General features: G+C 42.2%; 1 protein-coding gene across 1 annotated transcript in view; it reads right to left on the reverse strand.

The window, feature by feature from the left end:
* Positions 1-26,735, reverse strand: part of LOC308306749 (cyclic nucleotide-gated channel beta-3-like) — a gene marked incomplete at both ends in the record, with an annotated part of 35,853 nt that overhangs the window by 5,730 nt on the left and 3,388 nt on the right. The window contains 15 exons of the mRNA XM_080751794.1: positions 3,585-3,735; positions 9,006-9,158; positions 10,021-10,139; positions 10,678-10,761; positions 11,858-11,955; positions 12,291-12,450; positions 14,353-14,494; positions 15,322-15,444; positions 16,031-16,095; positions 16,251-16,337; positions 17,474-17,524; positions 18,753-18,961; positions 22,083-22,415; positions 23,305-23,465; positions 25,701-25,851. Of these exons, the coding sequence (XP_080607920.1) occupies positions 3,585-3,735; positions 9,006-9,158; positions 10,021-10,139; positions 10,678-10,761; positions 11,858-11,955; positions 12,291-12,450; positions 14,353-14,494; positions 15,322-15,444; positions 16,031-16,095; positions 16,251-16,337; positions 17,474-17,524; positions 18,753-18,961; positions 22,083-22,415; positions 23,305-23,465; positions 25,701-25,851 (2,087 nt within the window). The remainder of the gene's footprint in view (positions 1-3,584; positions 3,736-9,005; positions 9,159-10,020; positions 10,140-10,677; positions 10,762-11,857; positions 11,956-12,290; positions 12,451-14,352; positions 14,495-15,321; positions 15,445-16,030; positions 16,096-16,250; positions 16,338-17,473; positions 17,525-18,752; positions 18,962-22,082; positions 22,416-23,304; positions 23,466-25,700; positions 25,852-26,735) is intronic.

The following is a 26,735-nucleotide window of genomic DNA, read 5'->3' on the forward strand; positions in this document are numbered from 1 at the left end:
GGTGACAGACAGATGGATAAACGGATGGATGAAGAGACAGCCTAAAAAGCAGCCTAATGTATATTTCCAGGTGACATACAGTATAGACCAAAGCAGCCAAAGGTATGGCTCCTCCATACCTCCAAAACCTGATCAACCCCTACACCCCCACCCGTTCACTTAGATCAGCCAACACAGGGATGCTGACAGAACCATCGCTAAAAGCTCCAGGACAAAAATCCACTCGTCCGAGACAGTTTGCCCTCCTGGCCCCCAAGCTGTGGAATAAACTCCCTGTCGCACTTAAAACAACGGACTCACTCGCTAGCTTTTGCCGTGGACTGAAGACTCACCTTTTCAGACTCCACCTAAAGCCATAGCACTACTGAAACACTCAATGACCATACAGGAAGCTAGCATTTGTTTTTAAGTTTTTTAGAATCCTTTTTTCTTTACTGATTATATTGTTCTTTTAGATTGATATTCATATGCATTTGTTATATTATTGTTGATGTTCTGACATGTTATCTTGTTTATTATAGTGATGTATTATCTGCTTATTGTAAGTCGCTTTGGATTAAAAGCCTCTGCTGAATGCCTAAACTGAAACTGAAACTGACCGTTTTCTTGAGCGTCCCCATGCATGTAGAGAGCACCGCCACCATTGCCGCGGTGTAAACAGCAGCCAATGGTGGAGTAGAAGTAAAATTAGTGAAAATGCTACCAGCTCGGTGGCCTTGAGGAGTGTCCGCCCTGAGAATGGGAGGTCAAGGGTTCGATTCCACGGTCGGGTCATACCAAAGACTAAAAATGGGAACCAATGCCTCCCTGCTTGGTACTCAGCATCAAGGGTTGGATTGGGGGGGTCGATCACTGTTACTGATTCCGGAGTGTGGCATGGCTGCAGACCACCGCTCCAAGAGATGGGTCAAAGGCGGAAAACAATTACAGTATATGTATCTGACAAATAAAGTAAAAAAAAAAAAAAATTGTTACTGCAGTTACCTGGTAGAAGTGTGTTGAATATGCAATTTGAGAAATGTATTTATGCCACCTATACAGTGAGTTTATTGTAAATGAATAGTGAGAAACAAATAAACAAAAAACACTTAATAGCATCAATCTTCCTGTGCATGTTCATTATTTAGTTACATCTGTAATATTCTGATAGTAATCATTGCTATGGAATACTTTGTTCAGTAAAAGTCTCCCCATCTTTCCTGCTCTTTAATGAGCAGAACAATCTTTTCCCCGGTGGATCACCAATTCCAAACAGGAGAGAGAGCACCCATTTTTATTCATTTTATTTTTATTTTATTTATTTTATTATTATTTAATGTTACAATTCCAGTTTTCCATCCTGTAAGTATCCAATTGGTTCTCATTAAGTGGGGTCCTTGAAGGAGTTTACAAATGGAACCAAATGGACCTGTTCCATTTGTACACTCTCAGGGTAAAATTAACATTGATTTTAAATTGTAAATTGGGGTCTCAGAGATAGAAATGCCATTAAATGGGAGTCCGTAGCCTAATGCATGTCAAACTGGAGGTCCTTGAAATTAAAATGGTTCAGAATCACTGCTATAGCCGTAAACATCTTCTCTTATAAGGGGGTCCCTGGCATATATTTTCAAATGGGAGTCCACGGGGTAATACATGTCAATTTGGGGGTCCTCTGACTGCTAAACAGAGTTATTTCTGTTTACTAAAGTACTATTGAACAAACACTCTTGTAATGATTACTATGGGAATATAGAGCTATTTTACACTCATTGTGTAAAAAGAAAACATCACATAACCCTCCTTTTAAATACCTCTCAGATCGACAACAGGTCAACAGTAAGCCATTTATTCTAACAAATCAACAACCATAATATTGGAAATTAAAATGTGCAGATGAACTATCCTGACAAAAAAGAATAAACCAGGCTAAAACAAAAGGTCAAGAAATAATTTCAAATACAGTTTGATCTTGTTGCGATTCATACACAGATACATCCAGGATTGCAACAACAAAAAAGAAAAAAAGAAAAGAAAAACAAAAAAAGCATTTGACAAAAATATTTTGGAATAGTACACTCAATACATGTACAAACAAGTGAAAAATACACTTTACTAGAACAGTCATTAATCCCCCAATAAACAGGAAATATTAAAATGTATAAAGTACAACCGACTGGAATCTTCACTGTTAACCAGCAGCACTCTGGAAAAGAAACAATACACAATAAATAAATACACCTTAAGGTAACCTTAATGCATCTGTTATACATTGTAGCAGTGTTGATTTTGACATCAAATTTTGATTCAGTTTTAGTCAGTCTTTTGAATAAATTAGTCATATTTTAGTCATCTGAAATGTTTTAGCGTTATATATTTTGGCAGGCCTTGATGGCTGATTTTACACTTGGTTGCATGCTGAAAATAGCTGATCTACAAGCTCACAACTGTCATTTATCTATTTTATTTACAATTGTATCTATTTTATCTACAAGCCGATCTACGAGCTTGTAGATTCGCTATTTTCAGAGCGCAACACCCGAGCACAACCAAACATAAAATTACTTGTCTTTTAGTTCCACTAGTACCTCCCTAATATTTTAGTATTTTTTTTATTTGTTGACAACATTTTCAATATATTTAGTCTTAGTTTTAATCATCATAGCGTATCATTTAGTCAGTGAACATTGAACAAGGTAGTCAAGATAATCCGTCCTAGTTTTAGTTGATGGAATCAACAGTAATGTGCACTGCAGAGCACAAACTGTGATGTGTGTTTTATACAGTAGGCCTAATATTTCAGTTTTCACAACTGCATTCGATTCTTGTGATTTGAGATTTGTTTTCTTTTCTTGGTAGTAGATTTGTGTAGCTCAGATACTACTGAGCACAAAAAGTTAACTTGACTTCGGTCCATTATATCTCCCCTTTTAGAGGGTATGCACGTGACATCATCATACCCAGAAGTTATGCGGGAACGCCTAAGCCATGTAAGCCATTTTTCACCCGGTGCCAATTATCGAATGTAATCTTGGGCGCTGCACTCCCTTTGCCAACCTGGGGAGACAACGGACTGACCTCATGCTTCCTTCTATGCATGAGGAGTCCAAGTTGTTTCGTTTCACCTGATAGGGGGGAGTTTACCCGGTTGGACGTTGTGTGTGGAAGGAACACGCTATTCCAACCAGTTCCTTTCCCCTCCATCAGACGCCCCGGCTGGCCAGGGGGAGGCAGTGTAGAGACCAGGATTACTGCATGTTTTTTGTGAGGGTACCTACTACCTACCCTAGGAGACACAGGGAGAACATGCAAACTCCACACAGAAAGGCCCTTTTGCCAACCCCACCTAGGTTATGGGCACTGATGACACGGAGGAGAGAACACGCCCCCAGCACCACAGCGTCCCCGGCGGGAATCGAACCCAGGACCTTCTAGCCGTGAGCAGACAGCACTACTGACTGCGCCACCGTGCCCCCCCCCCCCCCCCCCCGCTTGCTATATTTTCAAATAGTCGAAGTATAAAATCGAGTTAACCACATAAGCTCTCCATTCTTTGTAAATGGAAAAGTGGTTAGAAATAGAAAAGATGATTAAAATCTGATTACCTTGAGTTTGCTGATGATACTCCTGTTGATGTTCCCCCCGACGGCGCGCAGCAGTTTTGGGGTGGGGGGTCTGGGTCCAAACAGGGCCAGACCCTTCTTCTTCTCCTCTTCTGCTTTGGCTGCTGCAGGACCTTTAGACTTCATTAGTTTCCTTTTCAATTGAACAAAGACACACACGCATGCACGCACACGCACGCACACGCACACGCACACACACACACACACACACACACACACACACACACACACACACACACACACACACACACACATGCACACAGATGAATACATGGCACGCATTTGGATACAGTAACTCATCCTCCTAACTCCAATAAAGGAAATAACATTTCTTCTTCTCGTATCCTACTGACTCAACTGCCAGTGAGGAGCCCTTCGTCCTACTCCTCCCACCAAACACTCCCTGCTGAAGGGTGCCGCCCCCCCAGCCCGTAGGAGTACGTGTAGTGACAAATATCACCCTCCTCATCTGGGACGGGTTGTGTTCATATGCTCGACAAAGCAGTCATGACCATCAGTCCAAACTCACATTTTAAAGTTGCGCAGTCAAGTTAAAAAAAAAAATCGAACCTCTGTTCGAAGTGGAGCTGTGTGTGTGTGTGTGTGTGTGTGTGTGTAGCACCTCTCTGGTCACCCAGGATCATGTGTACCGATTTTTGTGACATTTAAAGAAAATATGTAGGAAAAGGTGCAAAAAGTGTGTTTTGGAGAAAATTCAAGATGGCGGAAAATCTATCCTGGCGCAAATGGGCGTGGCCTATATGGGGAGATGCGTCTTGACCCAAGGAATCCAGGGAAAAAAGAATTTTAATTTTCCGATCTACGGTTCAAGAGTTACGGGGCAAAACGCAAAGTGGGCCGTTATAGCGCCACCATGAGGCCGAGTGATGTAATTATTTTTGGATTCATTCTTAAAATCATTATGAATCTCCTCTCCGAGGTTTGAAACTGTAGCTCCTATGCTTTGCGAGAGAAAAATACTTGAATGTGATGTCTTGCATTGTCCCATTATAAGTCAATGGGGACAATTCAGCGTCGTTTTTTGCCGATTACGTCGCCATTGTAAGGCGGATCGGAAAGAAAGTTACTAGCACACCATTCCCGGCCGAGCCGCACGTTTTGATGTATATATTGCGGGGGTGGCGTAAATGGTGCGGGACTAGTAGCGCGCCGAAGTTTAGGCTACATACACGGACGGACGGAGACCCACACACACGGCCACGTATAGGGAGCTTGTGTTCCACACAGCTCCAAAAATGGAGTAGGACCCCCCTGGGGGTGGGGCTACAACATAATAGTGTATATTTATATATAAAATTGGGTTTCATGTATAAACATCAGTGTTGGGTAGCGTTACTTTTTTTAGTAATATAGACTGATTACATATTACCTTGATTTTAAAGTAATATTTTTCGTTACATATTACCCCCCGAGGAGGAGTAATATATTAATATTACTTTACTTATTACTTTTTGGTAAAAAAAAAAAAAAAAAGCTCAAATTGAACAAATAATTATCTAGATATTTTATTATTATATTTTATATTTTTTATTATTTTATTTTATATTTTGTCTGTTTTTTCATATGAAACACAATAGACCTATACCTTCTTAAATGTGGCCTATAATGACATGACACGTTTGACAACAAGATACAAACCTCTATGCCTTTTTTATTAAAGTCCACAGAACAAGATCTGCATGAGCAGCAGCATATAATGCAAATTAAATTGCTGTTTAAGGTGCTTTCTTCAAGTGGACCATTTCAGTCATGTGGAAAATACAAACACATGGGCTACATATTAGCTGTAAGACATCGGTCATTATAATGAATGAACAAACACATTGTAAACAAAACACTTGTTAGCCTACGGTATAAACGAAAAAAGCTAGCAGGTTCATGAGAACAAGGCCTTGACATGTTTTCAACAATGAAATAAAGGTTACTGGCTTTATAAGCCAACGAAATAGTGCAATTACACTCAAGAACAAGGCATGCATACATTTTTAACAATGACACACAAAGAGCATGCCTATTGGCTTTAAGAGTAAGACCCAACGAAATAGTCCCATTTAGGCTCAATTGCAGCTTAAAACACAGCCTAATAAAATAAAACAAATAAAAACAAACAAAAAAATCTATATACACATTAAACAATATTAGACCTACTGAAGAAGGGCACGGACCCCCACAACAATTAAAATAAACGTGCGCTCGCTCGGATTGGAGGCCTCTCTACGGCCAGCACTGGCCTTATTTGTCAAACTGAGCAAAACTGAACAAACGAAAACCAAACCATTATTAGGCCTATGTGACTGTCTATGGCTCATTTCAGTCCAACAAGGACACAATAAGGACAGTTCACAGATCAGATTTTAGGGAAACAACAATGACCATGTCCTATTCACATTATGTAGGCAGACTCAAAATAAAATAAATATAGGCTACTAGACCTGTCCTAGACTAAATTAACAAATGACAAATAAATGAAACAACGTAAGGCATAGCCTTCCAGCCTTCCTTGATAGACTCTGGAGCCTAATCCATAACAGTATAGTACCTGTTAAAACGCATCAGAAGAAGCTGTTCGAAGCGTCGGTCACCGAGACGATTTCGTTTTGGGGTGAGTATAAGACTGCCAAGACTGAACAGCCTTTCTACCGGTGCACTGGATGCTGTTGGCGCGTTGTAACGGATTGAAATTTGTTTTATTCTATTAAACTGGTGCAGGTGTTCCATCGTTGTGGCGCTGTTCAGATAAGTAATTACCTCGGTTTCCACAGACATAGCGGCGCTCTCACCCTCGGGTCCTTCCTCAAAGGAAAAGAAGTCATCCTCCTCCTCACTAGCAGCAGCAACAGCAGGCGTCGGATTATTGTTGGGTGCAGGCTCAAATTTGCGACACTCCGTAGTGAGCAACAGCTTAATCTGATCTCTTCTCGCCTCTTCTTTAACCCAGCGCAATTTGAATTTGGGCAGAGAGACAGCGGCCAGCAGCGCATCTTTGGAGTCGAGAATCCCCCCAAATCGAACTCGAATTGCACCCACTATTGCCTCGGGCAGTCCGGCGGTCATTTGCGATAGGCCATTTTTCAATGCCATGGTTCTGTCCATTAGTATCTCTAGCGTTGGCTGAAGCGTCCCATAATAACAAGTGTTCTCACCCTGCAGAATGTCAAGTGCGACTGTGAAGGGCTTCAAAACAGCACAATATTCCTTGAGAAACAGGTATTCCCTGTCGTTCATACATTTAATCTGAAGCTCTCTGCTGAGATCTTGGATGTCAGCGAGAGGCATTGCTGTGATCCGTGAATATGCATCGTGGAATGAGTTCCACCGTGTCACTGTGGGGACAATCAGCTTCCGAGTACTGAGCTCCTCCAGGGACTCTGATGCTGTAGAGGAGCGGCTGGTTCTTGACCACAACGCGGAACATTTGGCCGTAGCACTGCGATACACAGCCCTCGATTCTGAATTAGATGACAGCCATTTATCAACCTCATTGTTGGCAATTAAATTAAGTGTATGTGCTGCACATCTATAGTGGGTAGGCAATGCAAATAGACCAGGTTGGGCATCATCATTCATGGCTGCGGTTAATATACTATGGAGATCTGTAAAGGTTACCTCGCCTTCATCGTTGTGCTCGTCGAGGAGCTCCTCATCTTCGTCTGAAGATGGAGCAGCAGCGGCTGCAGCTTGCTGCTGCTGTTGATTCTCTTTGAAAGCCTTCACAAAGTTACTGCCGTTGTCCGTCACACGAGCAGTCACTTTACTAATGTTCAGTCCATATTTAGAGAAAATGTCCTCCAGCTCAGTTGTAATTGCATCATAGGTGTGGCGACCTCGGAATCGTTTACAAGCTATCGCTGCCTTCTCTCTTTTCAATGTACGAGGGTCGATCCAGTGAACGGTCACCCCCATGAAACTCTTATTATTGGCACTCCATATGTCTGCTGTTGTTGAAACGTATAGCTGCTCCTCCAGTGTTTTCTTTAATTCCTTCTCCATTAAAGCATATGCCGCCTCCAGCTCTTTGGCAAATGTCTTTCTGTCTGGTGGGACGAAAGGCTGAAAATGTATAGAAAATATTGTATTAATAATATGATTTTGAAATAGGCATATAGCTTAATGAATCAGCGTTATATAGGCGCCTAGGCGAGGGCAATAGCAGGCTGTGTATTGGCCTCTGCATGCACTGGTAGGTATTGATTATTGAATTTAATTAATTAATATAGAAATCATAGCTATAATAGGAAATTGTAAACGACATCTTACCTTAGCAGTTTTGACAGGGATTTTGCTGACAAGCTTTCGAAAAGCTGGAGATTCTACTGTTGACAGAGGCTTCATATCCTCAACAACATACTCCGCTACGAGCCTCCTCACTTCTTTGACTTCCAGCCGTTCAACCCGGAGAGAGAAATCGAGTTTTTGTTGCTTAAGATTCGGTGCGCCGCCGCTGCCATCTGCCTTTCTTTTCTCAGTTAGTTTAGTGTGAGGGTGAACGACCGTTTCCAGGTGTTTCTTTAGGTTACTTGTGCTTTTTATCGACGTAGAGAGAACCTTCGTCTTCCTCCCTGGCCCCGCATCGCAGAGTTTACACTTAACTGCAATGTTCTTCTCATCCTTTTGTTTAATGAACTCGAAATAATGTGAATACACCCATCCTGAAAACGTTGACCCTGGGTCTCCAACCGGCTCGGGCTCCGGCTCGGGCTCATTCTCCTGGACCTGGATCTCCTCATCAACCAATATTTCATCCGATTCCGACTCCATTCTGACTTGATGCTGCTTGCTGCTAATGTTGTTGTTTGTTGTTTGATGTACCGGCAGGACCGCACAGCGCGCCAACAGGAAATAATGGTCGCAGGTGTCAATGGTTTTGTAGTTTTCTGGCGCTGGCGGTGCTGCTGTTGGACGCTTCGCATTGTGGATGGATACAAAAATAGGAAATACAAAGAAAATAAAAAAAGCACCTTCACTTTGGCCGGTAACGCGGAAAGTAATGCTGTAAATAAGTTGTCATTACTGCATTATATTACCGATGTTTTTTTTAGTAGGGCGTTATATTAGTCGTTACCGCATTTCGGTAATATATTAGTAATATGCGTTATATTACTAACGTGCGTTACCCAACACTGATAAACATACAATGTTATTTTGCATTCAATACTATTCTATTAAAATGATGGATTAATATATTCATGCATTTATTTTAAACATATACAGATGGCCGTATAATTTCGGGAACCCCCTGCAGTATCGCCGCGGACCCCCTGTTGAAGACCCCTGCTCTACAGTATTGTAGTACAACTGTACTTTGAGTGTCTGTGAAGCTTTGGGTAGAGGACCCCCCACTGGGAAAAGGATTGATAGATTTTGGTGGTGAATGAGACTCACCTTCCCTTCCTGGCCAGCACCTTCTGTGACTCTGGGTAGTGCACCAGGATGTCAAACAGGTCTTTCTTCTCCAGGACAAAGAGGTTAGCGAAGCCGTACGCTTTGACGTTAGCCGTCCTCCTGTTCCCTCCGTCCTTGGAGGACTGCAAGAGACTGGCAATGGAAAGAGAGATTCAATATTCACCTTATTCTCCAGGGCGCCACCATTGCCTCTTAGAGGGGGCGCCATTGAGTTTTTCCTGTGGTGAAAAGTATTTCCAATGTCCAATACTTCTACTCACTACTTGACCCTTTGTCATCCTTCTGATTGGTCCCTGACTGACCAACCAGCAGGCTCTTTCTGCCCTGGTTCCGCCCTGGTTCCGCCTTATGGTTGAATGCTCAGTCACTCTATTGCAGCTGAGATATTCCTTTTTACTGAGACCAAGCAACTGAAAAACCTGTTATTTCAATAGTGGATAGTGGATGGGGAGAAAGGATTTTTGTCCAACCAAGAAACAGCAACCAATAGGTGCGAAGAGAGCCACAACCACGAGCGGGACTTGACAAAGGGTCAATTAATTTTACGAATGATAATCCACTAGTTATTTGAAAACTTTTTACTAATTACTTTGTAGATTTGGATTATAATTACAAAACATACATTAACCACTTCAACCCTACATACATTTCGGCCATTTGAAAATAGCCAATGCATTGTGAGCTTGTAGATCTTCTAGTTTCAAAATGTTGTTATAGGACATTCTGCTTTAAGTACATTTTGATACCAATACTTTTTTACTTTTACTCAAGTACATTTTGAATTCCAGACTTTTACTTGATTATTTCTACATTGCAGTATTGCTACTTTTACTTAAGTAACAAATGTGAGTACTTTTTCCACCATTGCCTCTTACAGGGGGCGCCATTGAGTTTTTCTCTGTGTGCTGCTTCATTCAATATCTCTTCACTTCCTCCCCAGTAACATACAAACTCCACACAGCCACAGCCATTGATAATATTGTATAAATCTTGCCTGATTTCTCCAAAGACACAGCCAGCCTTCAGTGTTACAAACACGATGCTGTTGTCAGGTCCTCCGACCACCTGCACCGCTCCACCTTTAATGATGTACATCTCCTTACCGATATCCCCCTGAAGAGACATAATATAATATAACTAAAAGCAGTGCTCTTCCGAGTACAGGTCTCCGCCAGATCAGGTAGGTTATTGTGGCCTCCTGGTGGCGCTATGATAGTCCAATGGTTGCCATGTCTTCTTCGGCCTTTCTGACACTGCATTCATGATTTGAGGCATTTTTTTCCAAAAATGTGTTTTGCAAAAGTCAACCTGCTGGTGGCGCTATCACAGGCCAATGTGAAAAGGGTGGCATTTGTTCCTGGACCTGGTGGGAATGTCAAAAACTAAAAAATACCCATGACTTCAAGTCTTCATGGGGTGAGTAATCGATAGGGGAAAAAAGTAATTTTGAGGGTGAACCACTGGAATGTAAAAAAAAGAGCGTCTGCAACTTCAACTTTGGTTTCACTTTGTTATGGATTCAACCCCCGAAAACGGACGGCATATCTGACATTTTATTTTGTCGTTTTTTCTAGAGCCCCTCGCCGTGTAAACGCGGCCTAAACAAGATGCAAAAGTCTGTAAGATTAACTGTAAACATATTGGTGCTCACTTTCTTCACCACAAAGTCTCCAGGTAGATAGATGATAGACTTGAGTCTCAGCAACATGTCCACCAACATCTGCTGGTCACAACCCTGGGGAGAGGAAGCACACGACAAGCTGCTTAATGACTGTGAAATGTAGGAAACCAGCAGTAATTCAACCTTCATTTTTGTTTTGTTTTCATTGAGTATGCTTATTATGGGCTATGCAGGGTCATTTCCCCCCGAGCACAACAGTATGTTTGTTTGTTTGTTTGTTGTGTTTGTACAGCAGAGATGTGAAATTGTGTGTGTGTGTGTGTGTGTGTGTGTGTGTGTGTGTGTGTGTGTGTGTGTGTGTGTGTGTGTGTGTGTGTGTGTGTGTGTGTGTGTGTGTGTGGTGTGGCACCCTAGGGGGCCTTGACACAAGTCAAGGGGTGCCCTGTATACTTTGATAGTGTTTGAAATTCATCAGTTTAACCCCTTAGAGTGGGTTAAACTGATGAATTTCAAACACTATAGAGTCTACTCGAGTTAAACTCTACTTGGTGCGTTCTTTTTCAGCCAACAGTGCTCTAAAAGTAAAGTCTACCAAAAATAGCAGATGTACAAGCTTACAACGTGTTAAGTTGTGACACGTTGTGAGCTTGTAGATCAGCTATTTTTGGTGAATATTCTCCCCAGATGCTGGGGTTTAAGTGGTTAGACGCCAAGTATAAATGTTATTTATACACATATTATCTCAAGTTGTCCTTGTGACACATGTATCTTAGGGGGAAAGATTTACATATTTGCCATAAATGTAAGGTACTGTAAGTAACAATATACTGTAATTCAGGCCGTGGATGAAGAAGTTATTTACAGTGGTGACCCGAGACAAAAATGTTTGAGAACCTCTAGTCTACAGCAGTGGTTCTCAAACATTTTCATGTCAAGGACCCCCAGTTTGACATGCATTAGGCTACGGACCCCCATTCAAGGGCATTTCTATCTCTGAGACCCCATATTTATATTATAAAATCAATTTCAATTTAACTTGTTAGGGTCCATTTGGTTCCATTTGTACACTCTCTGAGTATACCCATGACGGTCCATTTGGTTACTAACTATCATTTTGCTGGGGACCCCCTGGAACTCCTCAAGGACCCCTGGGCGGTCCCTGGACCCCACTTTGAGAAGCTCTGGTCTACAGTGTGCAGCTGCCTGTCACCTTGAAGAGCTCAATCTTCTGGAAGGTGGTCAGGTTGATATCAACAGCAATGGCTGTCCTCATCACCAGAGGCATCTTATCCAGCAGCTCTCCCTCATCTGGAAGCATCCAGATGGAAAACCATCATTCATCATCATCATCATCATCATCATCATCATCATCATCATAAACTGTCTGGATGTATGTTTATGTGAGAAAGACCCGAATCCCAAATCTTTCCATGACAAGGATCCCAGCTAGCCATAGTCTCTGGCTGTGCCCCCTTTCCAGAAATGGCGTTAAAATGTTAAATACAATAAAACAAAGCCTTTCCACAAGCTCACATCGCACCACTTATTATGTCAGTGTCATGTCAGTATTATGTCAGTATCATGGTCAGAATCATGTCAGTATCATGGTCAGTATAATGGTCAGTAACATGTATCATACTGACCCAGCATGCCCTGGGCGTCCCAGGTATAAGTGTACCAGGTGCGGATGCGGTTCTGGCAGAAGCTAGGGATGTTGTTGGTCACCATGTAGGCGACAGTGCCATCCATGGAGCTGCGGAAATAAGTCTGGCCCGCGGTGGCGGCACCGATAACATCCCTCATCTGGAACAAGAACACACGTCAGATATAAGAAACACTAGGAAAATGTACCACGACTATTAGAGCAGTTTAAAAAGAGACAGTGGCTCTATATAGACAGGTGCTCTTTGGTGATACAAGTAGGAACATGTAAAAAAGGGGGTTTTCAAAGATGCTTAGATCCAAAATGTTGTGGACTGCAGACTTGAAAATGGTGAAAAAATAAAAGCATTTATCTGAGCAGGGTTTCTGATGAAGACCCTGATGAAGACCTCTTAGGTCGATACGCTTTGGTCATAACTTGTTGCCTTGCTCAGAAAATAAATCCTAAATATCTTTTTATCACTATTAGAGTAGTGTTTCCAAAACAATGGGTTGCGAGTGAATATCCCTTTTTATTATTTAAAGCACCTTTTCAATGCATGGTGGGGGGGGTACACCAACCTGGTCGCCAGAGTTTTTTCATTCTTAAAAAAATCATAGAAGTGTTGAATGTCGACATTTCTGAGACAACTATAAAGCATGGTTTTTTATCTTTTCTAGTTGCAGACCATGTCGACTGAAAATGTTGACCGTGTCAATTTATAGGTTATGATGTAACTGATTGCCATGCTCCCTTTGCATTGCCACACAGTTTGGATGCCGTTGAATTGGCAGCACAGCCATCATGGCCATTGGCCTACCTTGTTATTGTTATTGAGTCTACGTGGTCCACACATTATTCAGAAACATCGAGATTCAACGTATCCGGGATTTGCAGAAACGTACAATGGCAAAATATTTCTCTGCCGACGGGGTCGGATATGACACTTGAATTCACACCAGCAGCAATGCATCCACGCTGGTCCGCAATGCTACATGCAATAATTTGTTGTCTAAGGTTATGTGTGTGACTGGACGACGCCTATAGCGAGCTCTGCCTGAGCAAAGCAGATTGGCCTCGCTCGCTTACAGCACTGCAGTTTCCAATGTTAATAAATAAACATACACAAACTGCTTCACAAGAGCAATGTTGGTGTAAATAAGGTATTCACTGAGGACTATATATATTTATAGTTATACTTACACAGATTAACAGCTAAAATCCAAAACAAATTCATGGTTGCAAAGAGTTAGGGTAATTATTTCCTGGTTTTAATGCGGTGTGTAACATTTAGCAGACGGGGAGAAAAAAATCTTCCTAGTGGGAGGAGAAATGGAGAAGAGGGAGATATTGATTGATTTATTGGACGCTAGTGGACTAGTGTCACAGTTAACGATTCCCTCTACTTTGACACTAAGCTATTCACTGTCGAGCATCGCGGCGCTGTGGAAAAGCGCAGAGACGCTCCTCATTATTTACTTTGCATTGAAACCCGAAGCTCAGTCAGAGCCAGCTGCATTGCTGCTGGTGTGAGTTTGGGCGTAACAATAGGTTCTAGATTCATCTGGACTGCTGTGGGACCTCGGCTTTCCTACGGGACCTCAAGGGATCATAAGCCTTTCTTCTATCTATACGTCTCTCTATATTACCTGTCCAATCAAACTGGAGAACACAAAGACACCCGTAAAAAAGTTAGTCATCTGAAAGGAAATCTCAAAGACGGTGTGGGGCTCATTAAGACCCCCAATGTTGATCAGACTGCGGACGGCATAGTAGTAACAGCGCAGGTACCTGTGGAGAAGTGTTGGGCCGTTAGAGAAAGGAAGCTTACATCTACAGCAGTGGATCTCAAATGGTGCAACATTGTTTGCTCACTCAACAGTAAACAAACCAACATAGTGACAATTTAAGGACTTTTAATTAAGACCTTTCAATGTAATTTGCATTGATGGGTTGCAAAAACAACGTAGTTGATAAAAAAAGGGGGTGAAGGGGCGAAGCAAAGAAAGAAAAAAAAATCGTAGAAAAACACCACATAAAAAGTAAATTAACTATGAGACTACCTGTCCAAGAACGATGGACAAAAAGAAGGCCCCAAAGAGGTAGTTTGTCATCTGAAAGACTTGACCGAACACGGTGTCCGGCATTGGTAACTCAGCCACCATCAGAAGGGACTTCTCAGCATAGAAGAAGCAGCTAAGGTAGCTATGGCAACAGTAAACAATTGGAAAATATAAATTTACAAGTAAAAACTCAAGAAGAGATATGTAAATATTCTGTAATATGGAAAGTGGATCTTTTCATCATTTGAGCCCCTGACACCAGGCCTGACACAGTGTAACGAGTCATTGTGGATAGACAGACAAACAGACTAATAGTAATGCCATCACTTTGTGGCTCGACTAACGACTAGTTAGCTAAAACTAATCAGTGGTGGAAAAGGTATTCACATATTTTACGTTTGAGTAAAAGTAGGAATACTGCAATGTGGAAGCACTCTATTACAAGTGAAAGTCCGGAATTCAAAATTCACCTGAGTAAAAGTACAAAAGTGTTGGTATGAAAATGTATTTAAGAATCAAAAGTAGAAAGTACAATTCATGCAGAATGTCCCATTTCACAAGTTTTCAATTATTTTCAAAATAGCAGATCTACAGTACAAGCTCACAATGTGTCGCATCGCGACGCATTGTGAGTTTGTAGATCGACTATTTTCAAATAATGTAAATAGGGTTGAAGTGGTTAATGTATGTTTTGCAATAATAATCAAAATCTACAAGTAACTCAAGTTTTCAAATAATTGTAGTGGAGTAAATTAAAGTAGCCTACAATATTTGCCTCTGAGATGTAGTGGAGTAGAAGTAAAAGTACTGACATTTTGAAATACTCCAGTAAGGTAAAAAATCTAAAATTGTAAATGTTACTTTCCACCACTGAAACAATATACATTTTAGTCTTGTTTGACTACAGACACAAACACATGTACTGTAATGACCATAGAATTATGAAAAACATAATTAAAGGATACGTACGCGCTCCCCAGGCCAGAGTAGACCCATTTGGTCTTGCCGATGCCCTGGTAGTCCGAGGCAACGTAGTAGACGCAGGCGTTGAGGTGGAGCATGAACAGAAGGTAGCCAATGGTGCGGATTACTCTAAACATACGAAACACAAACCAGTAAGCTTCGCTTCATGCTATAGAAACATAGCTACAGCAGATATGGGCTGTCTTCCTCCATATATGGGCATTCCCATATGAAGTCCTGTTAGATATGGGCTTAATATTGTTGAGATCAGGGATCTCCATATAAGGGCATAAAAGGGATTCTCTTGGAGTGGTTCCCATGACATCACAACGTACAATCCCTTTCATGCCCATACATGGCCACAAAGATATGGGCCATGACTTGGCCATCTTGCCAGTGATGTATATCGATGACATTAGGGATCTTCATATATGGGCATAAAAGGGATTCTGGGGAATACCAATATATGGACTTTTACTGTGTCAGGGGAACCACAGTGTCAGGTGTGACCTACAGACAGAGATAAGCAGACAAGTTGTGCCGGTTTTCATAGTAAACTTGCGACATAACTAAAACTACGCAATGTCACAAAAATGAAAACTAGCTCTAAAAATGAATGAAAACTAACTGAATTAGTAATTACTAAAAGTGTGTAAAAACGAACTAAAACTAAACTATAATGAAAAATCCCAAACTATTATAACCTTGGTCTCACCTCCAGATGTAAGCTTTGGCCATGATGCTTTCCAGACGATCGCTGAACTCAAAGAATGTGTCCGCCTTCAAAAGTCAAAATCAAAATACAATTCACATAGCTAAAACTTAGGTAACTATTTGTTAACTTATACATTTACAATGTATTTGTTGAAATGCATCACATACTTGTTAAATAACTATTTAGGAGTTTGTGATATGGTCAGTATCACATAATATACCTTTAATATACGATTAAATCTGAAAATGGATTTGAATCCGAACTGGAGGTACAGCAAGTCGAACGGTGCAAGAGATATCAAGTCTAGCTGTGGAGGAGAAAGAGACAGAAAATTGTCATTTAGGTGAACGTGGCTACGGGTGTGCAGCCTTTTTCTTCACCTTTATACTTATTTACCAAGGTCAGCAGCAGCACCACACCAATACTGGTGTGTGCCCTCAGTACTTTGTTTGATGGCGTTGTGAGCATGTAGATCGGCTATTTTCACAATTTCTACCTCTAATATTTGACAATTTGGCCAATGTTTAATTTGTCATTGTTGTGTCTTTTTGTTCTGTTTATTTTGTATTGTTTTGTGTTGTATTGTATTGTCTTTTTCTTTTTCTTTTACTGTTTTATTGTTACATCTGTAAATGTTGTGATAATTAAATTGTCACTTTAGAAATGTGCAGATACCCTCTATATCTATACACTTAAACTTTATGTTGGGTTGTTTACTGTTGAGTGAGAAAGCAATGTTGTACATCAAGTTAATCATCTGGGGACCCCTCAAAATAATTTGGGGACCCCCCTGTCCCGACCCACAGGTTGAGAACCACTGCCAACAGGGCTAGGCAACCTTAGGCACGGGTGCCAACATTGGCACAGGGGAGGGTGATCCCTGGCACACTGGCACATGGCATGAGTGTGAGTGAGACAGAGTTTTTTTTTAAGTCCCCTCACATCTCTATGCAAATGACATCCTGCACATAATCCTGCATTCATTCACACTCTGAACTCTGAATGGAGAGGGAGTCTGGGAGATAGGTGGGTTATTGCTCTTGCTATATATTGCTTGCGTCTAATGCTCATTATATCCTGATGTGAAAGTATATAGTTAAGAAGAAGAAGAAATAAAGGTTGTTATATATACGGATGTTGGAAATATTTTATTTCTGATGTGGTGTCATAATTAGGCTAAATGTATTCGATTTGGCTTTCAAGAAAATAAAAACATGGCACTTCTTGTCAAAAAGGTTGCCGACCCCTGCCCTAGAATGATGTGACATGAAGCCTGAAGAGTTAGTTCATGCACAGAGGCGTCATCTCAGAAAGAAATAGGGGTGGCAAAAAATAGCCATAGCTCCATTTCTAAAACAGCAAAAATAGCTGATCTACAAGCTTGTTCGCCTATAATGACATTCCCAAAATAGTCCAGTATAAAGCTCTCCAATAATACTGTACCGTGAGTCTAGCTGATTCTCTGTAGTTCTTCTTCGTGCTCACCCTGTCTTTCTGAAAAGGGCAAAATAAAACAATTAGCTTTGATCATTAAAGATGTCATGAAATGGCTTTGTTGCTGGCAAAGCTTAGCTCAGATGGTGGGGCGTGTTTTGGCTTAACCAATCACTGTCTCAGTCGACTGTATCCTCCCCCCTCCCCGGCTATGGGACCAAGGGTTCTACAGATGATAGTGGAAGATAGCGACGTTCAGGCAAGTCCCGGAAAAGACACGCTGTGATTGGCCAGAGGCACTCTCAGTGACAGTTCACCCCAAACATGATTTACTATTCTGTCCCTATCTGTAGGCCTACATAACTCCAACGACGCTGAGACGGCTTAAGCGACCTTCGCAACACTCGACACGGCGACTCGTTCGCTCCATGTTTTCTCAGTATTGCATTCAGCCAATGAGAACGCAGGGAGTGCGGCGCTTGCCAGGATGTCGCTATGATTCACTATTATGCTCTACACACAACACAGCTCAGAGCAAAGCTGTCAAAAGATGTCCACCACAAGCCAGCATGAGGATGACCCCTGCTCCTCACTGGCAGAAGCAGAAACAGTGGCAAAGCAGTGATCCAAAATGCCGCGGCACGATTCTCACATGTGTCTCCCCTTCTCCGCTCCCTCCACAGGCTCCTGGTTGTGGCCCGCACAGAATACAAAACACTAATGCTGGCCTTCAAAGCAGCCTGATCAACCCCTACAATCCCACCCGTTCACTCAGATCAGCTAACACAGGGATGCTGACAGAACCCTCGCTAAAAACCCCAGGACAAAGATCCACTCTTCCTATAGATAATTCGCCCCCCCTGGCTCCCAAGCGGTGGAATAAACCCCTTGTCGCACTTAGAACGACAGACTCACTCCCTATCTTCCGCCATCGCCTGAAGACTCACCTCTTCAGACTCCATCCAAGCCCATAGCACTTACCAAAGCACTCGCCTACCCTCAATGACCATACATGAAAGCTAGATAGCATTCCTAGGTTTTATATAACGTTTTTTACTGATTAGGTGCTTGGTCTATCTACATTTATTTTTTTCTAGATTGATATTTCTATGCAATTGTTGTATTGATGTTGATGTATTGTCGTATTACCTTGCTTATTGTATTGAAATTACCTTGCTTATTGTAAATCGCTCTGGATTAAGAGCTGCTAAATGCCTAAACTGTAAACTGTAATTTATTGTCATAACAACTAAATTGGGGCGAAAAGGGGGTCAAATTGGCTACTTACGATGACATCGCCCCCCTTGACGAATTGCTTGCGTGGCTGGAAGATGATAAAGTCGACGAGGTAGATGAAGTCAGCCAGCAGGTCGGCGGCCAGCCAGTAAGGGATCATGTCCGGGGTGTGGTAGTTGAAGCACAGACGCGACGTGGAAAACCACGTGTTGTAGTTGAAGGCCAGCGTCACCAGCGCCAGCCAGGCGACGTAGCGGCGATCTGCAGAGTGGGTGAGAGAGGGTGAGACAGGGTGGTAGGACACACCACTGCATGTTGTATGCTTCAGTTGACGGTCTTCTTTGACATCCAACACTGGTATAATTTCATCTATAAAGCTATTCTTGGTGATCTCCCCTCCTACAGTATATTTCCTCCAAATTTAAACTGGTTTGGAATGGTCCCACGGGGGTACAAAAAACTCTCTTTCTTTGGTCCCTGTTGGCTGCGTTAATTCCCCGAGACGCATCAAAAGGATCACCTTAGATATATTCACAAACAATTGCTCTTGCTCAGATGTTTATTAGCCTCGTGGTAGTTTTTTCTTTCTTTCTTCGTACAGGTTGTGTGTTTCTACTTCATGTAAGCATATTGGCTTTTGATATTGCGTTTATATTGTGTATCACTTTTGAGTTATCTTAGGTACTGTATTTGTGGAGTATCATTGATGCTCTATTTTGTTGTTTGTTTTTTGTATTGTATGTGTAGCAAAGATTGTTTAATGTTATTTCTACCAGTTCCCACTTTAAAAAGAGACAACAGCGCCCCTCCCTTAACATGTGTGGTCAGAAAAGGTACTACACCACAGGCTTGAGGCTACATACAGACCCACCCACCCACATACATACATACATACATATATACAAACAAACATATATACCTACCTACACACACGGCCACGCTATGGAGACGGTGTGACCACCGCTCAAAAATTAAAAGGGGAGGGCATAACAGTTGCCGTTGGGCAGAACCTTGTATGTCCATGTTTCAGATATTATTTTTTGAGCGGTGCTCCTGGAACAGGAGCTATAGCTCCAATATCTGGCTTTGTCCGGTCAAAAACCGAGGCGAGGAATCGCACCTGTCAGTGTGAAGTGAGCGGTGCAAACACGACACACGTCTTTGATGTCAGTTACTTCATGTGTATGATCAGACATGGAGATCCGGACTAATATAATATTGGATAATACATTTTGGCTATCAATACATGGAGATCCGTGCTCATACACACAAAGTGAAACGTAGGAGCGGTTTTCACCGCTCAAAAACGTGTAAACGGGGCTTAACAACAATTTGACTGCCATAGGCAAATCCTATTGTATTTACCGCGTGCACATTAGGCAGTAGGCACTTAAAGCGAGGACAGATTTCAGGGCGGCTCCGCTAGGCGGAAGTACAGCTGCTATGACACAATCGCCGTAGCAGTCAAAATCATTAAGCAAACAGCCGTCGGTGACGGGTTACCACCAATTTTACTGAACTCTTTGACGCCAAGCAGGTTTATCTATCGAGTACTGATCCATTTCTGGTTACCGTAGCGGACTGCCGTATCCGTCCTTGCTTAAAGTCCCTATTGTGCGCACGGCGGCTCCGGTTCATAGCCGTTTAAGTCTTTTCTTTCACGCGGAGAAGAAAAATCAAATCCAGTATGAAGTGAGCGGTGCATTTTCATTTCATTAAGCAATAGCCTATATAGGAATTCTTATGTTGAGCATGAAAATCCGTCACTATGTGAGTGTGGGGGGTGGAATTTGTGGTGCTTGTGTGTCTTGTGCATGCAACAACACTCGGTCAGTGTTGGAGGCAGACCTGTGTGTGTGTGTGTGTGTGTGTGTGTGTGTGTGTGTGTGTGTGTGTGTGTGTGTGTGTGTGTGTGTGTGCGTGCGTGCGTGTGTGTGTGAGAGAGTCAACAGCGCCACTTGGTCACCCAGGCCTGCCACTGGCCACCCAGCGGTATTGCAGTTCATGCTACATAAAGACTCACAAACTCATCGGCCACGATGATCAGTGTGTAAGCTATGGCCCATAGAAAACAGGACGTTTTGACCAAACAAGCAATATGGGAAAAAATGCAATGGGAACCGGAAGTCTGCAGAAAACTTCCCACAAGGAATCATTGGAAATTGATTTTTTCCGTCCATCTATTACCCGCTCTCCGGCACCATTGGCCACACACTCCCTGGATGCCAATTCAGAACTGCTCCACATCTTTCACATGAGCCTGTTCTAGCGCCACCATTAGGCCGATTTTTGTTTGCAGGACAAAATGTCTCAAATCTTGAACAAAGAATTCAATCTTGTTGAAATTGGGCACGCAGGTTTCCACTAGGCAAAGGAAGAAATGCCACTAAAACATTTTTTTTTTACCTATAATTCCACCCATCAGAGGAAAACTTTGTATGCTCACTCCCTAGAGGCAATGGAAAGACCTTTGCCCTGCATTTTTCACATCTGCCTTTTATAGCGCTACAAGGAGGCCGACTTATCTAAAACACATCTTTTGATATTACTCCTTCAGATTTTATCCCAAAATCACGCAAATCAGTACACAGTATCTCTATGAAGTCGGATCTGTCCGATATTTCCTCCTAATTGGCTAATATTGGCTTCCAAATTTTGCAGGATTGGTCCGTTTTGAACAAAATGCCTCAAATCATGAACCCAGCTTGCGATTTTCGTGAAATTTTGCACGCATATTCCCACTAGGTCAAGAAACAAATGTCACCTTTCTCACATTGGCCTTTTATAGCGCCACCGACTTTTAGACTTTTGTGAAACACATTTTTGGAACAAAATGCCTCAAATCATGCATGCAGCGTCCGATTGCCGTGAAGGGCCGAACAAGACATGGCACACTTTTCACATTGGGGAATTTCGACTACCAGCGTCGGCAGGTTAGCTACTTACCCGTGTCGCGGTTACTGAGGTTAGGGTTAGGGTTAGGTTTAGGCATAGAGTTTATCATTCACCCGCGTCGGCAGGTTAGCTACTCACCCACGTCGGCAGGTTAGCTTTTCACCAGGTTAACATTCACCTGTGTCGAAGGAATGGACCGTTGAACAGATGCTATGTCGCAATATCGACACGCTCCCTTCACATTGGCCTATTCTAGCACCAGGAGGCAAAAATAACCTAACCTGACCTGGTGGAGACCTGTGCTCGGCACTGCTTCTAGTTTTATATTGATTACTCACGCCATGGAGGCTTGAGTTCAATAATATTTTTCTGTATGTGTCGCATTCCTAAGACAAAAATTTGATTGCAATAAATGTACCACCATTGATTCCGGATGGGGACCCAAATGTATTCGGAATTGATTCCATTTTGTAATGAATGTTCAGACCTGTAAACGGGTCAATGGTGTTGCCCAGCACTGAGTCCATCTGGTTCTCTATTGGCTCAAACACCAGATCCAAGGTGGTCCAGAATTTGGTGTGGACGTAGGCCTTGACTCTGGTCATGATGGGCGGCTTCTCCACCTTCACCTCTTCCGTCAGTGCCTCTAGTTTCTTTTTCTCCTCTTCCTCCTTCTTCTTCTGCTCCGCCTCTTGCTTCTTTTTCTCCGCCTCCTCTTTCTTCTTCTTGTCGGCCTCCTCTTTCTTGCGCTGGTCCTCCTCCGCTTGCCGTTTCCTCTCCTCTATCACTTCGGCGTACCTGTCTTTGCGAAGCCGTGGCGCTGGAGGAATACAAATCAAAGTGATGGTTTAAATTTACCTTTTTGTCGTACTTCTAAAGCATCAAATTTAGAGGCCCTCGGTTGTGGAGCTCTCTACATGCGTCACTTAAGTCATCACTATCCTTGGCAATATTTAAGAAACATCTAAAACAATATCACATTTTTTCCTCACTTTAGTCCATATGATTTAGTTGTGATGTATAATCCTTACAAATTAGTTTTTTGTTCTTTTCTTCTATTCTGCAGCTTTTGTGTTTTATCTATTTATTGCACTATTGCCCCCCTTGTAAACTTGTAGTCTTTTGTATTTTTCTAGTTGAACTTTTAATCAATGTTATTTAATGACCTATTTGATTCCAAATCCCACAGGTGTCTTCCTTTCCTCGCACGGTAACCTGTTTTCTTTGATATGTTCTATATTGTTATAACAATGTGCTAAATAAACTAAACTAAACATGAGAAGAGATGCTACAGTCTCCATTGATGGTGGGTAAAGCCATGAGTTACATTTACAATTACAATTTAAGCATTTAGCAGATGCTCTTCACTTACAATGAGCAAGGTAATCATCACATAAAATGCAGAGACAGTGTAGTGCCTCAATAAATTAGGATTCCAGGTAATCCAGTAGCATCAGCCAATATACTAGTGTGCTCTCTACAACTCTGCTCTCTTGCCAACATGGCCGTCACCCACACACACACACACACACACACACGCACACACACGCACACACACGCACACATGCAAGCGCATAGTATCTCCTGGCGGAGGTAGAAATGTGTGCTCGCAACATGGACCTACAACATCACACAAGCAAAAACTCCTGAATTGAGGGTGTGTGTGCGTGTGTGCATGCGTGCATGCGTGGGTCGGTGTGTGTACTTACTAACAGGAGGGGTGATCTCTGGGGAGGAGGCGTACTGGTCAACAACCTTCTCTTTGTACAATTCTGTGCGCTCTCTCAGGCGTTTGATGATATCTCTCATCATCTCATCAGAGTACTTGTTGACCACTATGGGCCGTGGGGGCGGTGGAACCCCCTCTTGCCTAAAGAACAACACAACATGCCTTGATTGAAATTAACCTTGCAATCACATAAACCAGTGGTTCTCATACTTTCTCATGTCAAAATATTTGGTGCCAGGGACCCCAATTCAGGATTTGTGTTCAAGATTATTTTGAAAACGGCAGCTCTACAAACTCACAATGCATTGCATTGTGAGCTTGAAGATTGTCTTTTTTCAAATAGCCTACTGTACGTATTTAGGGGTTAAACTGTTTTGGTGCTATATTAGCTTATTTAGCTGGGGGACCCCCTGCAACCACCTCAAAGACCCCTGGGGATCTCTGGACCCCAGTTTGGGAACCTCTGTGACGTAAGCCACTTCAACACTAGACATATCTTTCTTTATTTTTATTTAATTTTTTGTGCCATGAACTGATGCATTTTGATGAGCTCAGTGGACATGTCTACATGTGTACTGATTGTGTATCTATCTATCTTCACTTGTTTGATTGCTCCGTCTTAAGCAGCCTCGCTGAGCTTATACAAAGCTGAAAAGCCTTTAAGCTACTTTGAGCTTCTCCAATCTGATCTGCACGTTGGAGCACTCTAGCACTCACACATAGAAACCTTCTGTGCTGAATCCCCCTAAAGGACCCCCATGGGGTCCAGAGTTTATGAAGGATATGTTTTGTTTAATTGAAAATGGTTACCATAGCTGTATGTGTGGTTAATTATACATTTCCCGAAAACCTGCACCCGACACAAAGCAGCACAGAAGTGCAACAAAATTGTCAAAAAGATGTTTACATGCCCCTTTGTACAATGAAGTATAATACAGGGTTAAATGGTTGATTCAACTAATCAATTTAGTGTCGACCCAACTCTCTTTTAACTCATCTGTATGGTAGAGTATGCTAATGAATATTACTAACTCATCTGCAGTGGTTGGAGGTAGTTCTCCCTATTCATTGAGACCTTTAGACCCTGGAGTTGGGTAGGACACCTACCGACCGACAAGTAGCCCTACATAAAACTTTTAAACCCAATCTAGTCAAGTGTGGATCCCTATTGGCTAGATCATTGGTTGTCAAAGTGGGGTCCAGGGACCCCCAGGGGTCCTTGAGGGAGTTCAAAGGGGTCCCCAGCTAAATGATAGTTAGGAACCAAATGGACCCTTATGGGTATTTAATTGGGGTGTAACAATATAGTAACTGAATCAAAAAATCGATTTTAATTTGCAATGATCTACTATATCGTTTGCAAAAGTAAAATATCGTACCGTTTTGGCTTTGTATCGTATCGTATCGTTTTAAAATGTGGTAATCGGAATCGAATCTTTTTTTTTTTTTTTTTTTTTTTTTTTTAAGATTTGTTTTGGGGCTTTTTATGCCTTTATTTGATAGGATACAGTAGACTGACAGGAAATGGGGAGAGAGATGGGGAATGACATGTGGCAAAGGTCGTCTGGATCGGGAATTGCCCTTACTGAGCAGGCATCATAGCCTAGTATGTGGTATGCGCCTAGATCACCAGGCCAGCGGGCGCCCCGGTATCGAATCGTTTTGCAATGCAAATAATTGATTGTATGTATTTGTGCCTTGTATTTGGCAAAATGAAAAAGAGGGGTCTAATTACCTCTCCATTCCATATGGTATAGCTAATCTTGGTCTATCGATAAATGTGTGTAATCTCTGTATTCATGTCAAGGTGGGTTTGTCCATACAGTATGTATTGAAATATTATGTCCATCCATGTATTTTTAAACGTTTTACACAATTTTTATTTCTTTGCTAAATAGTTACTATATCAATTTAAAATCATTGAACTGAATCGCATCGTATCGCCATGAATGAACTAATATTTTCCATGTATCGTATTGTTAACCATGTATCGTGATGCATATCGTATCGTTGTTAAAATGTATCATTACACCCCTAGTATTTAACTCAGAGGTTGTACAAATTGTTCCATTTGTACACTCATTTTGGTTCCATTTGTACACTCTCAGAGTTAGATTAACATTGATTTTACTATATAAATTGGGGTAGAAATGACATTAAATGGGGGGGTCTGTTGCCTAATGCATGTCAAACTGGGGGTCCTTGAAATCACTGTTATAGCCATGAAAATCTTCTCTTATGGGTGTCCCTGGCATATATCTTTTAAAATGGGGGTCTGCAGGCTAATAAGTGTCAATTTGGGGGTCCTTGACGTTTGGTCGTTGGTCTCCTGCACTGGAGACCCAGGTTGTATGGGGTGAAACATTATGCTCTTACCCTTCTGTTCCAGGTTGCTCAGGGTTAGTCTGGGCTGGGGCAGGTGCAGGGGCAGGTGCAGGGGCAGGTGCAGGGGCAGGGGCAGGTGCTGGGGCCGGTGCTGGAGCAGCTGCTGGTTCTGGGGCAGGGGCTGGTGCTGCTGCTGCTGGTTCTGTTCCATAATACATAAATAAACAAATGAATAACCTATGGCAGGGGTCTTCAATGTGTCCAGCTAGTTAAGGACCCCTTAGTTGAGAGAGATATGAAGCGGGGACCCCCACAACCTTTTCATAGATTCCATATAGTTCAATCGTTTGACAACTCGATCATCAGTGTATTTTGGATTCATGTCAATTTGTGTTTTCAGATGTTTAACCACTTGAACCGTCAATACTTAATAAACTTGACGTTTCACTATACTTAGTCTGCACTTTTTCCACTCAAATCTCTTTGCTAAAAATAGACGATCTACAAGCTCGCAATGCCTCGCAGCGCGAGGCGTGGTGCCAGACCCCCTGTTGAAGACCCTTGACCTATGGTCATGAAGTGTGTGTCATGACCGCAAGAATAAGGTCGCGGATACAAGCGGCTGAAATGAGTTTTCTCAGACGGTTGGCTGGCATCCCCCTTAGAGATATGGTCAGAGGTTCAGTCACCAGAGAGAGACTTGGAGTAGAACCGCTGCTCCTTCACTTGTAAGGAGCCAGCTTAGGAACGTCTCCATAGGGAGGTGCTCGCTACACGTCCCACTGGTAGGAGACCCGCTGCCCAGTCACACTCAGGCTTGATGGTTTTAATGTAAAGCCTCAACAAATCATATCAGGGGAAACGGTACAGAATTAATCAACATAGAAAGGGCCCTGGCAGCATCTGAATCAGATGTATTGTCACTTCACAGGTTTACAGTTAAGAAGTGGGTGAAATATATATCTTTTTTTTCATGCCAACTCCATTATTTGCATTTTTCAGGAAAGGGAAGCATGTCGAGCCTCCAAGATCATTAGTGGGCTAACTTGGTGGTGGTGCTTGACCCTGGCTGGTTAATAATAATTC

This window comes from Nannobrachium achirus, assembly GCF_963921795.1.
Source record: "Nannobrachium achirus genome assembly, chromosome: 21".
NCBI classification, from domain to species: Eukaryota; Metazoa; Chordata; class Actinopteri; order Myctophiformes; family Myctophidae; genus Nannobrachium; species Nannobrachium achirus.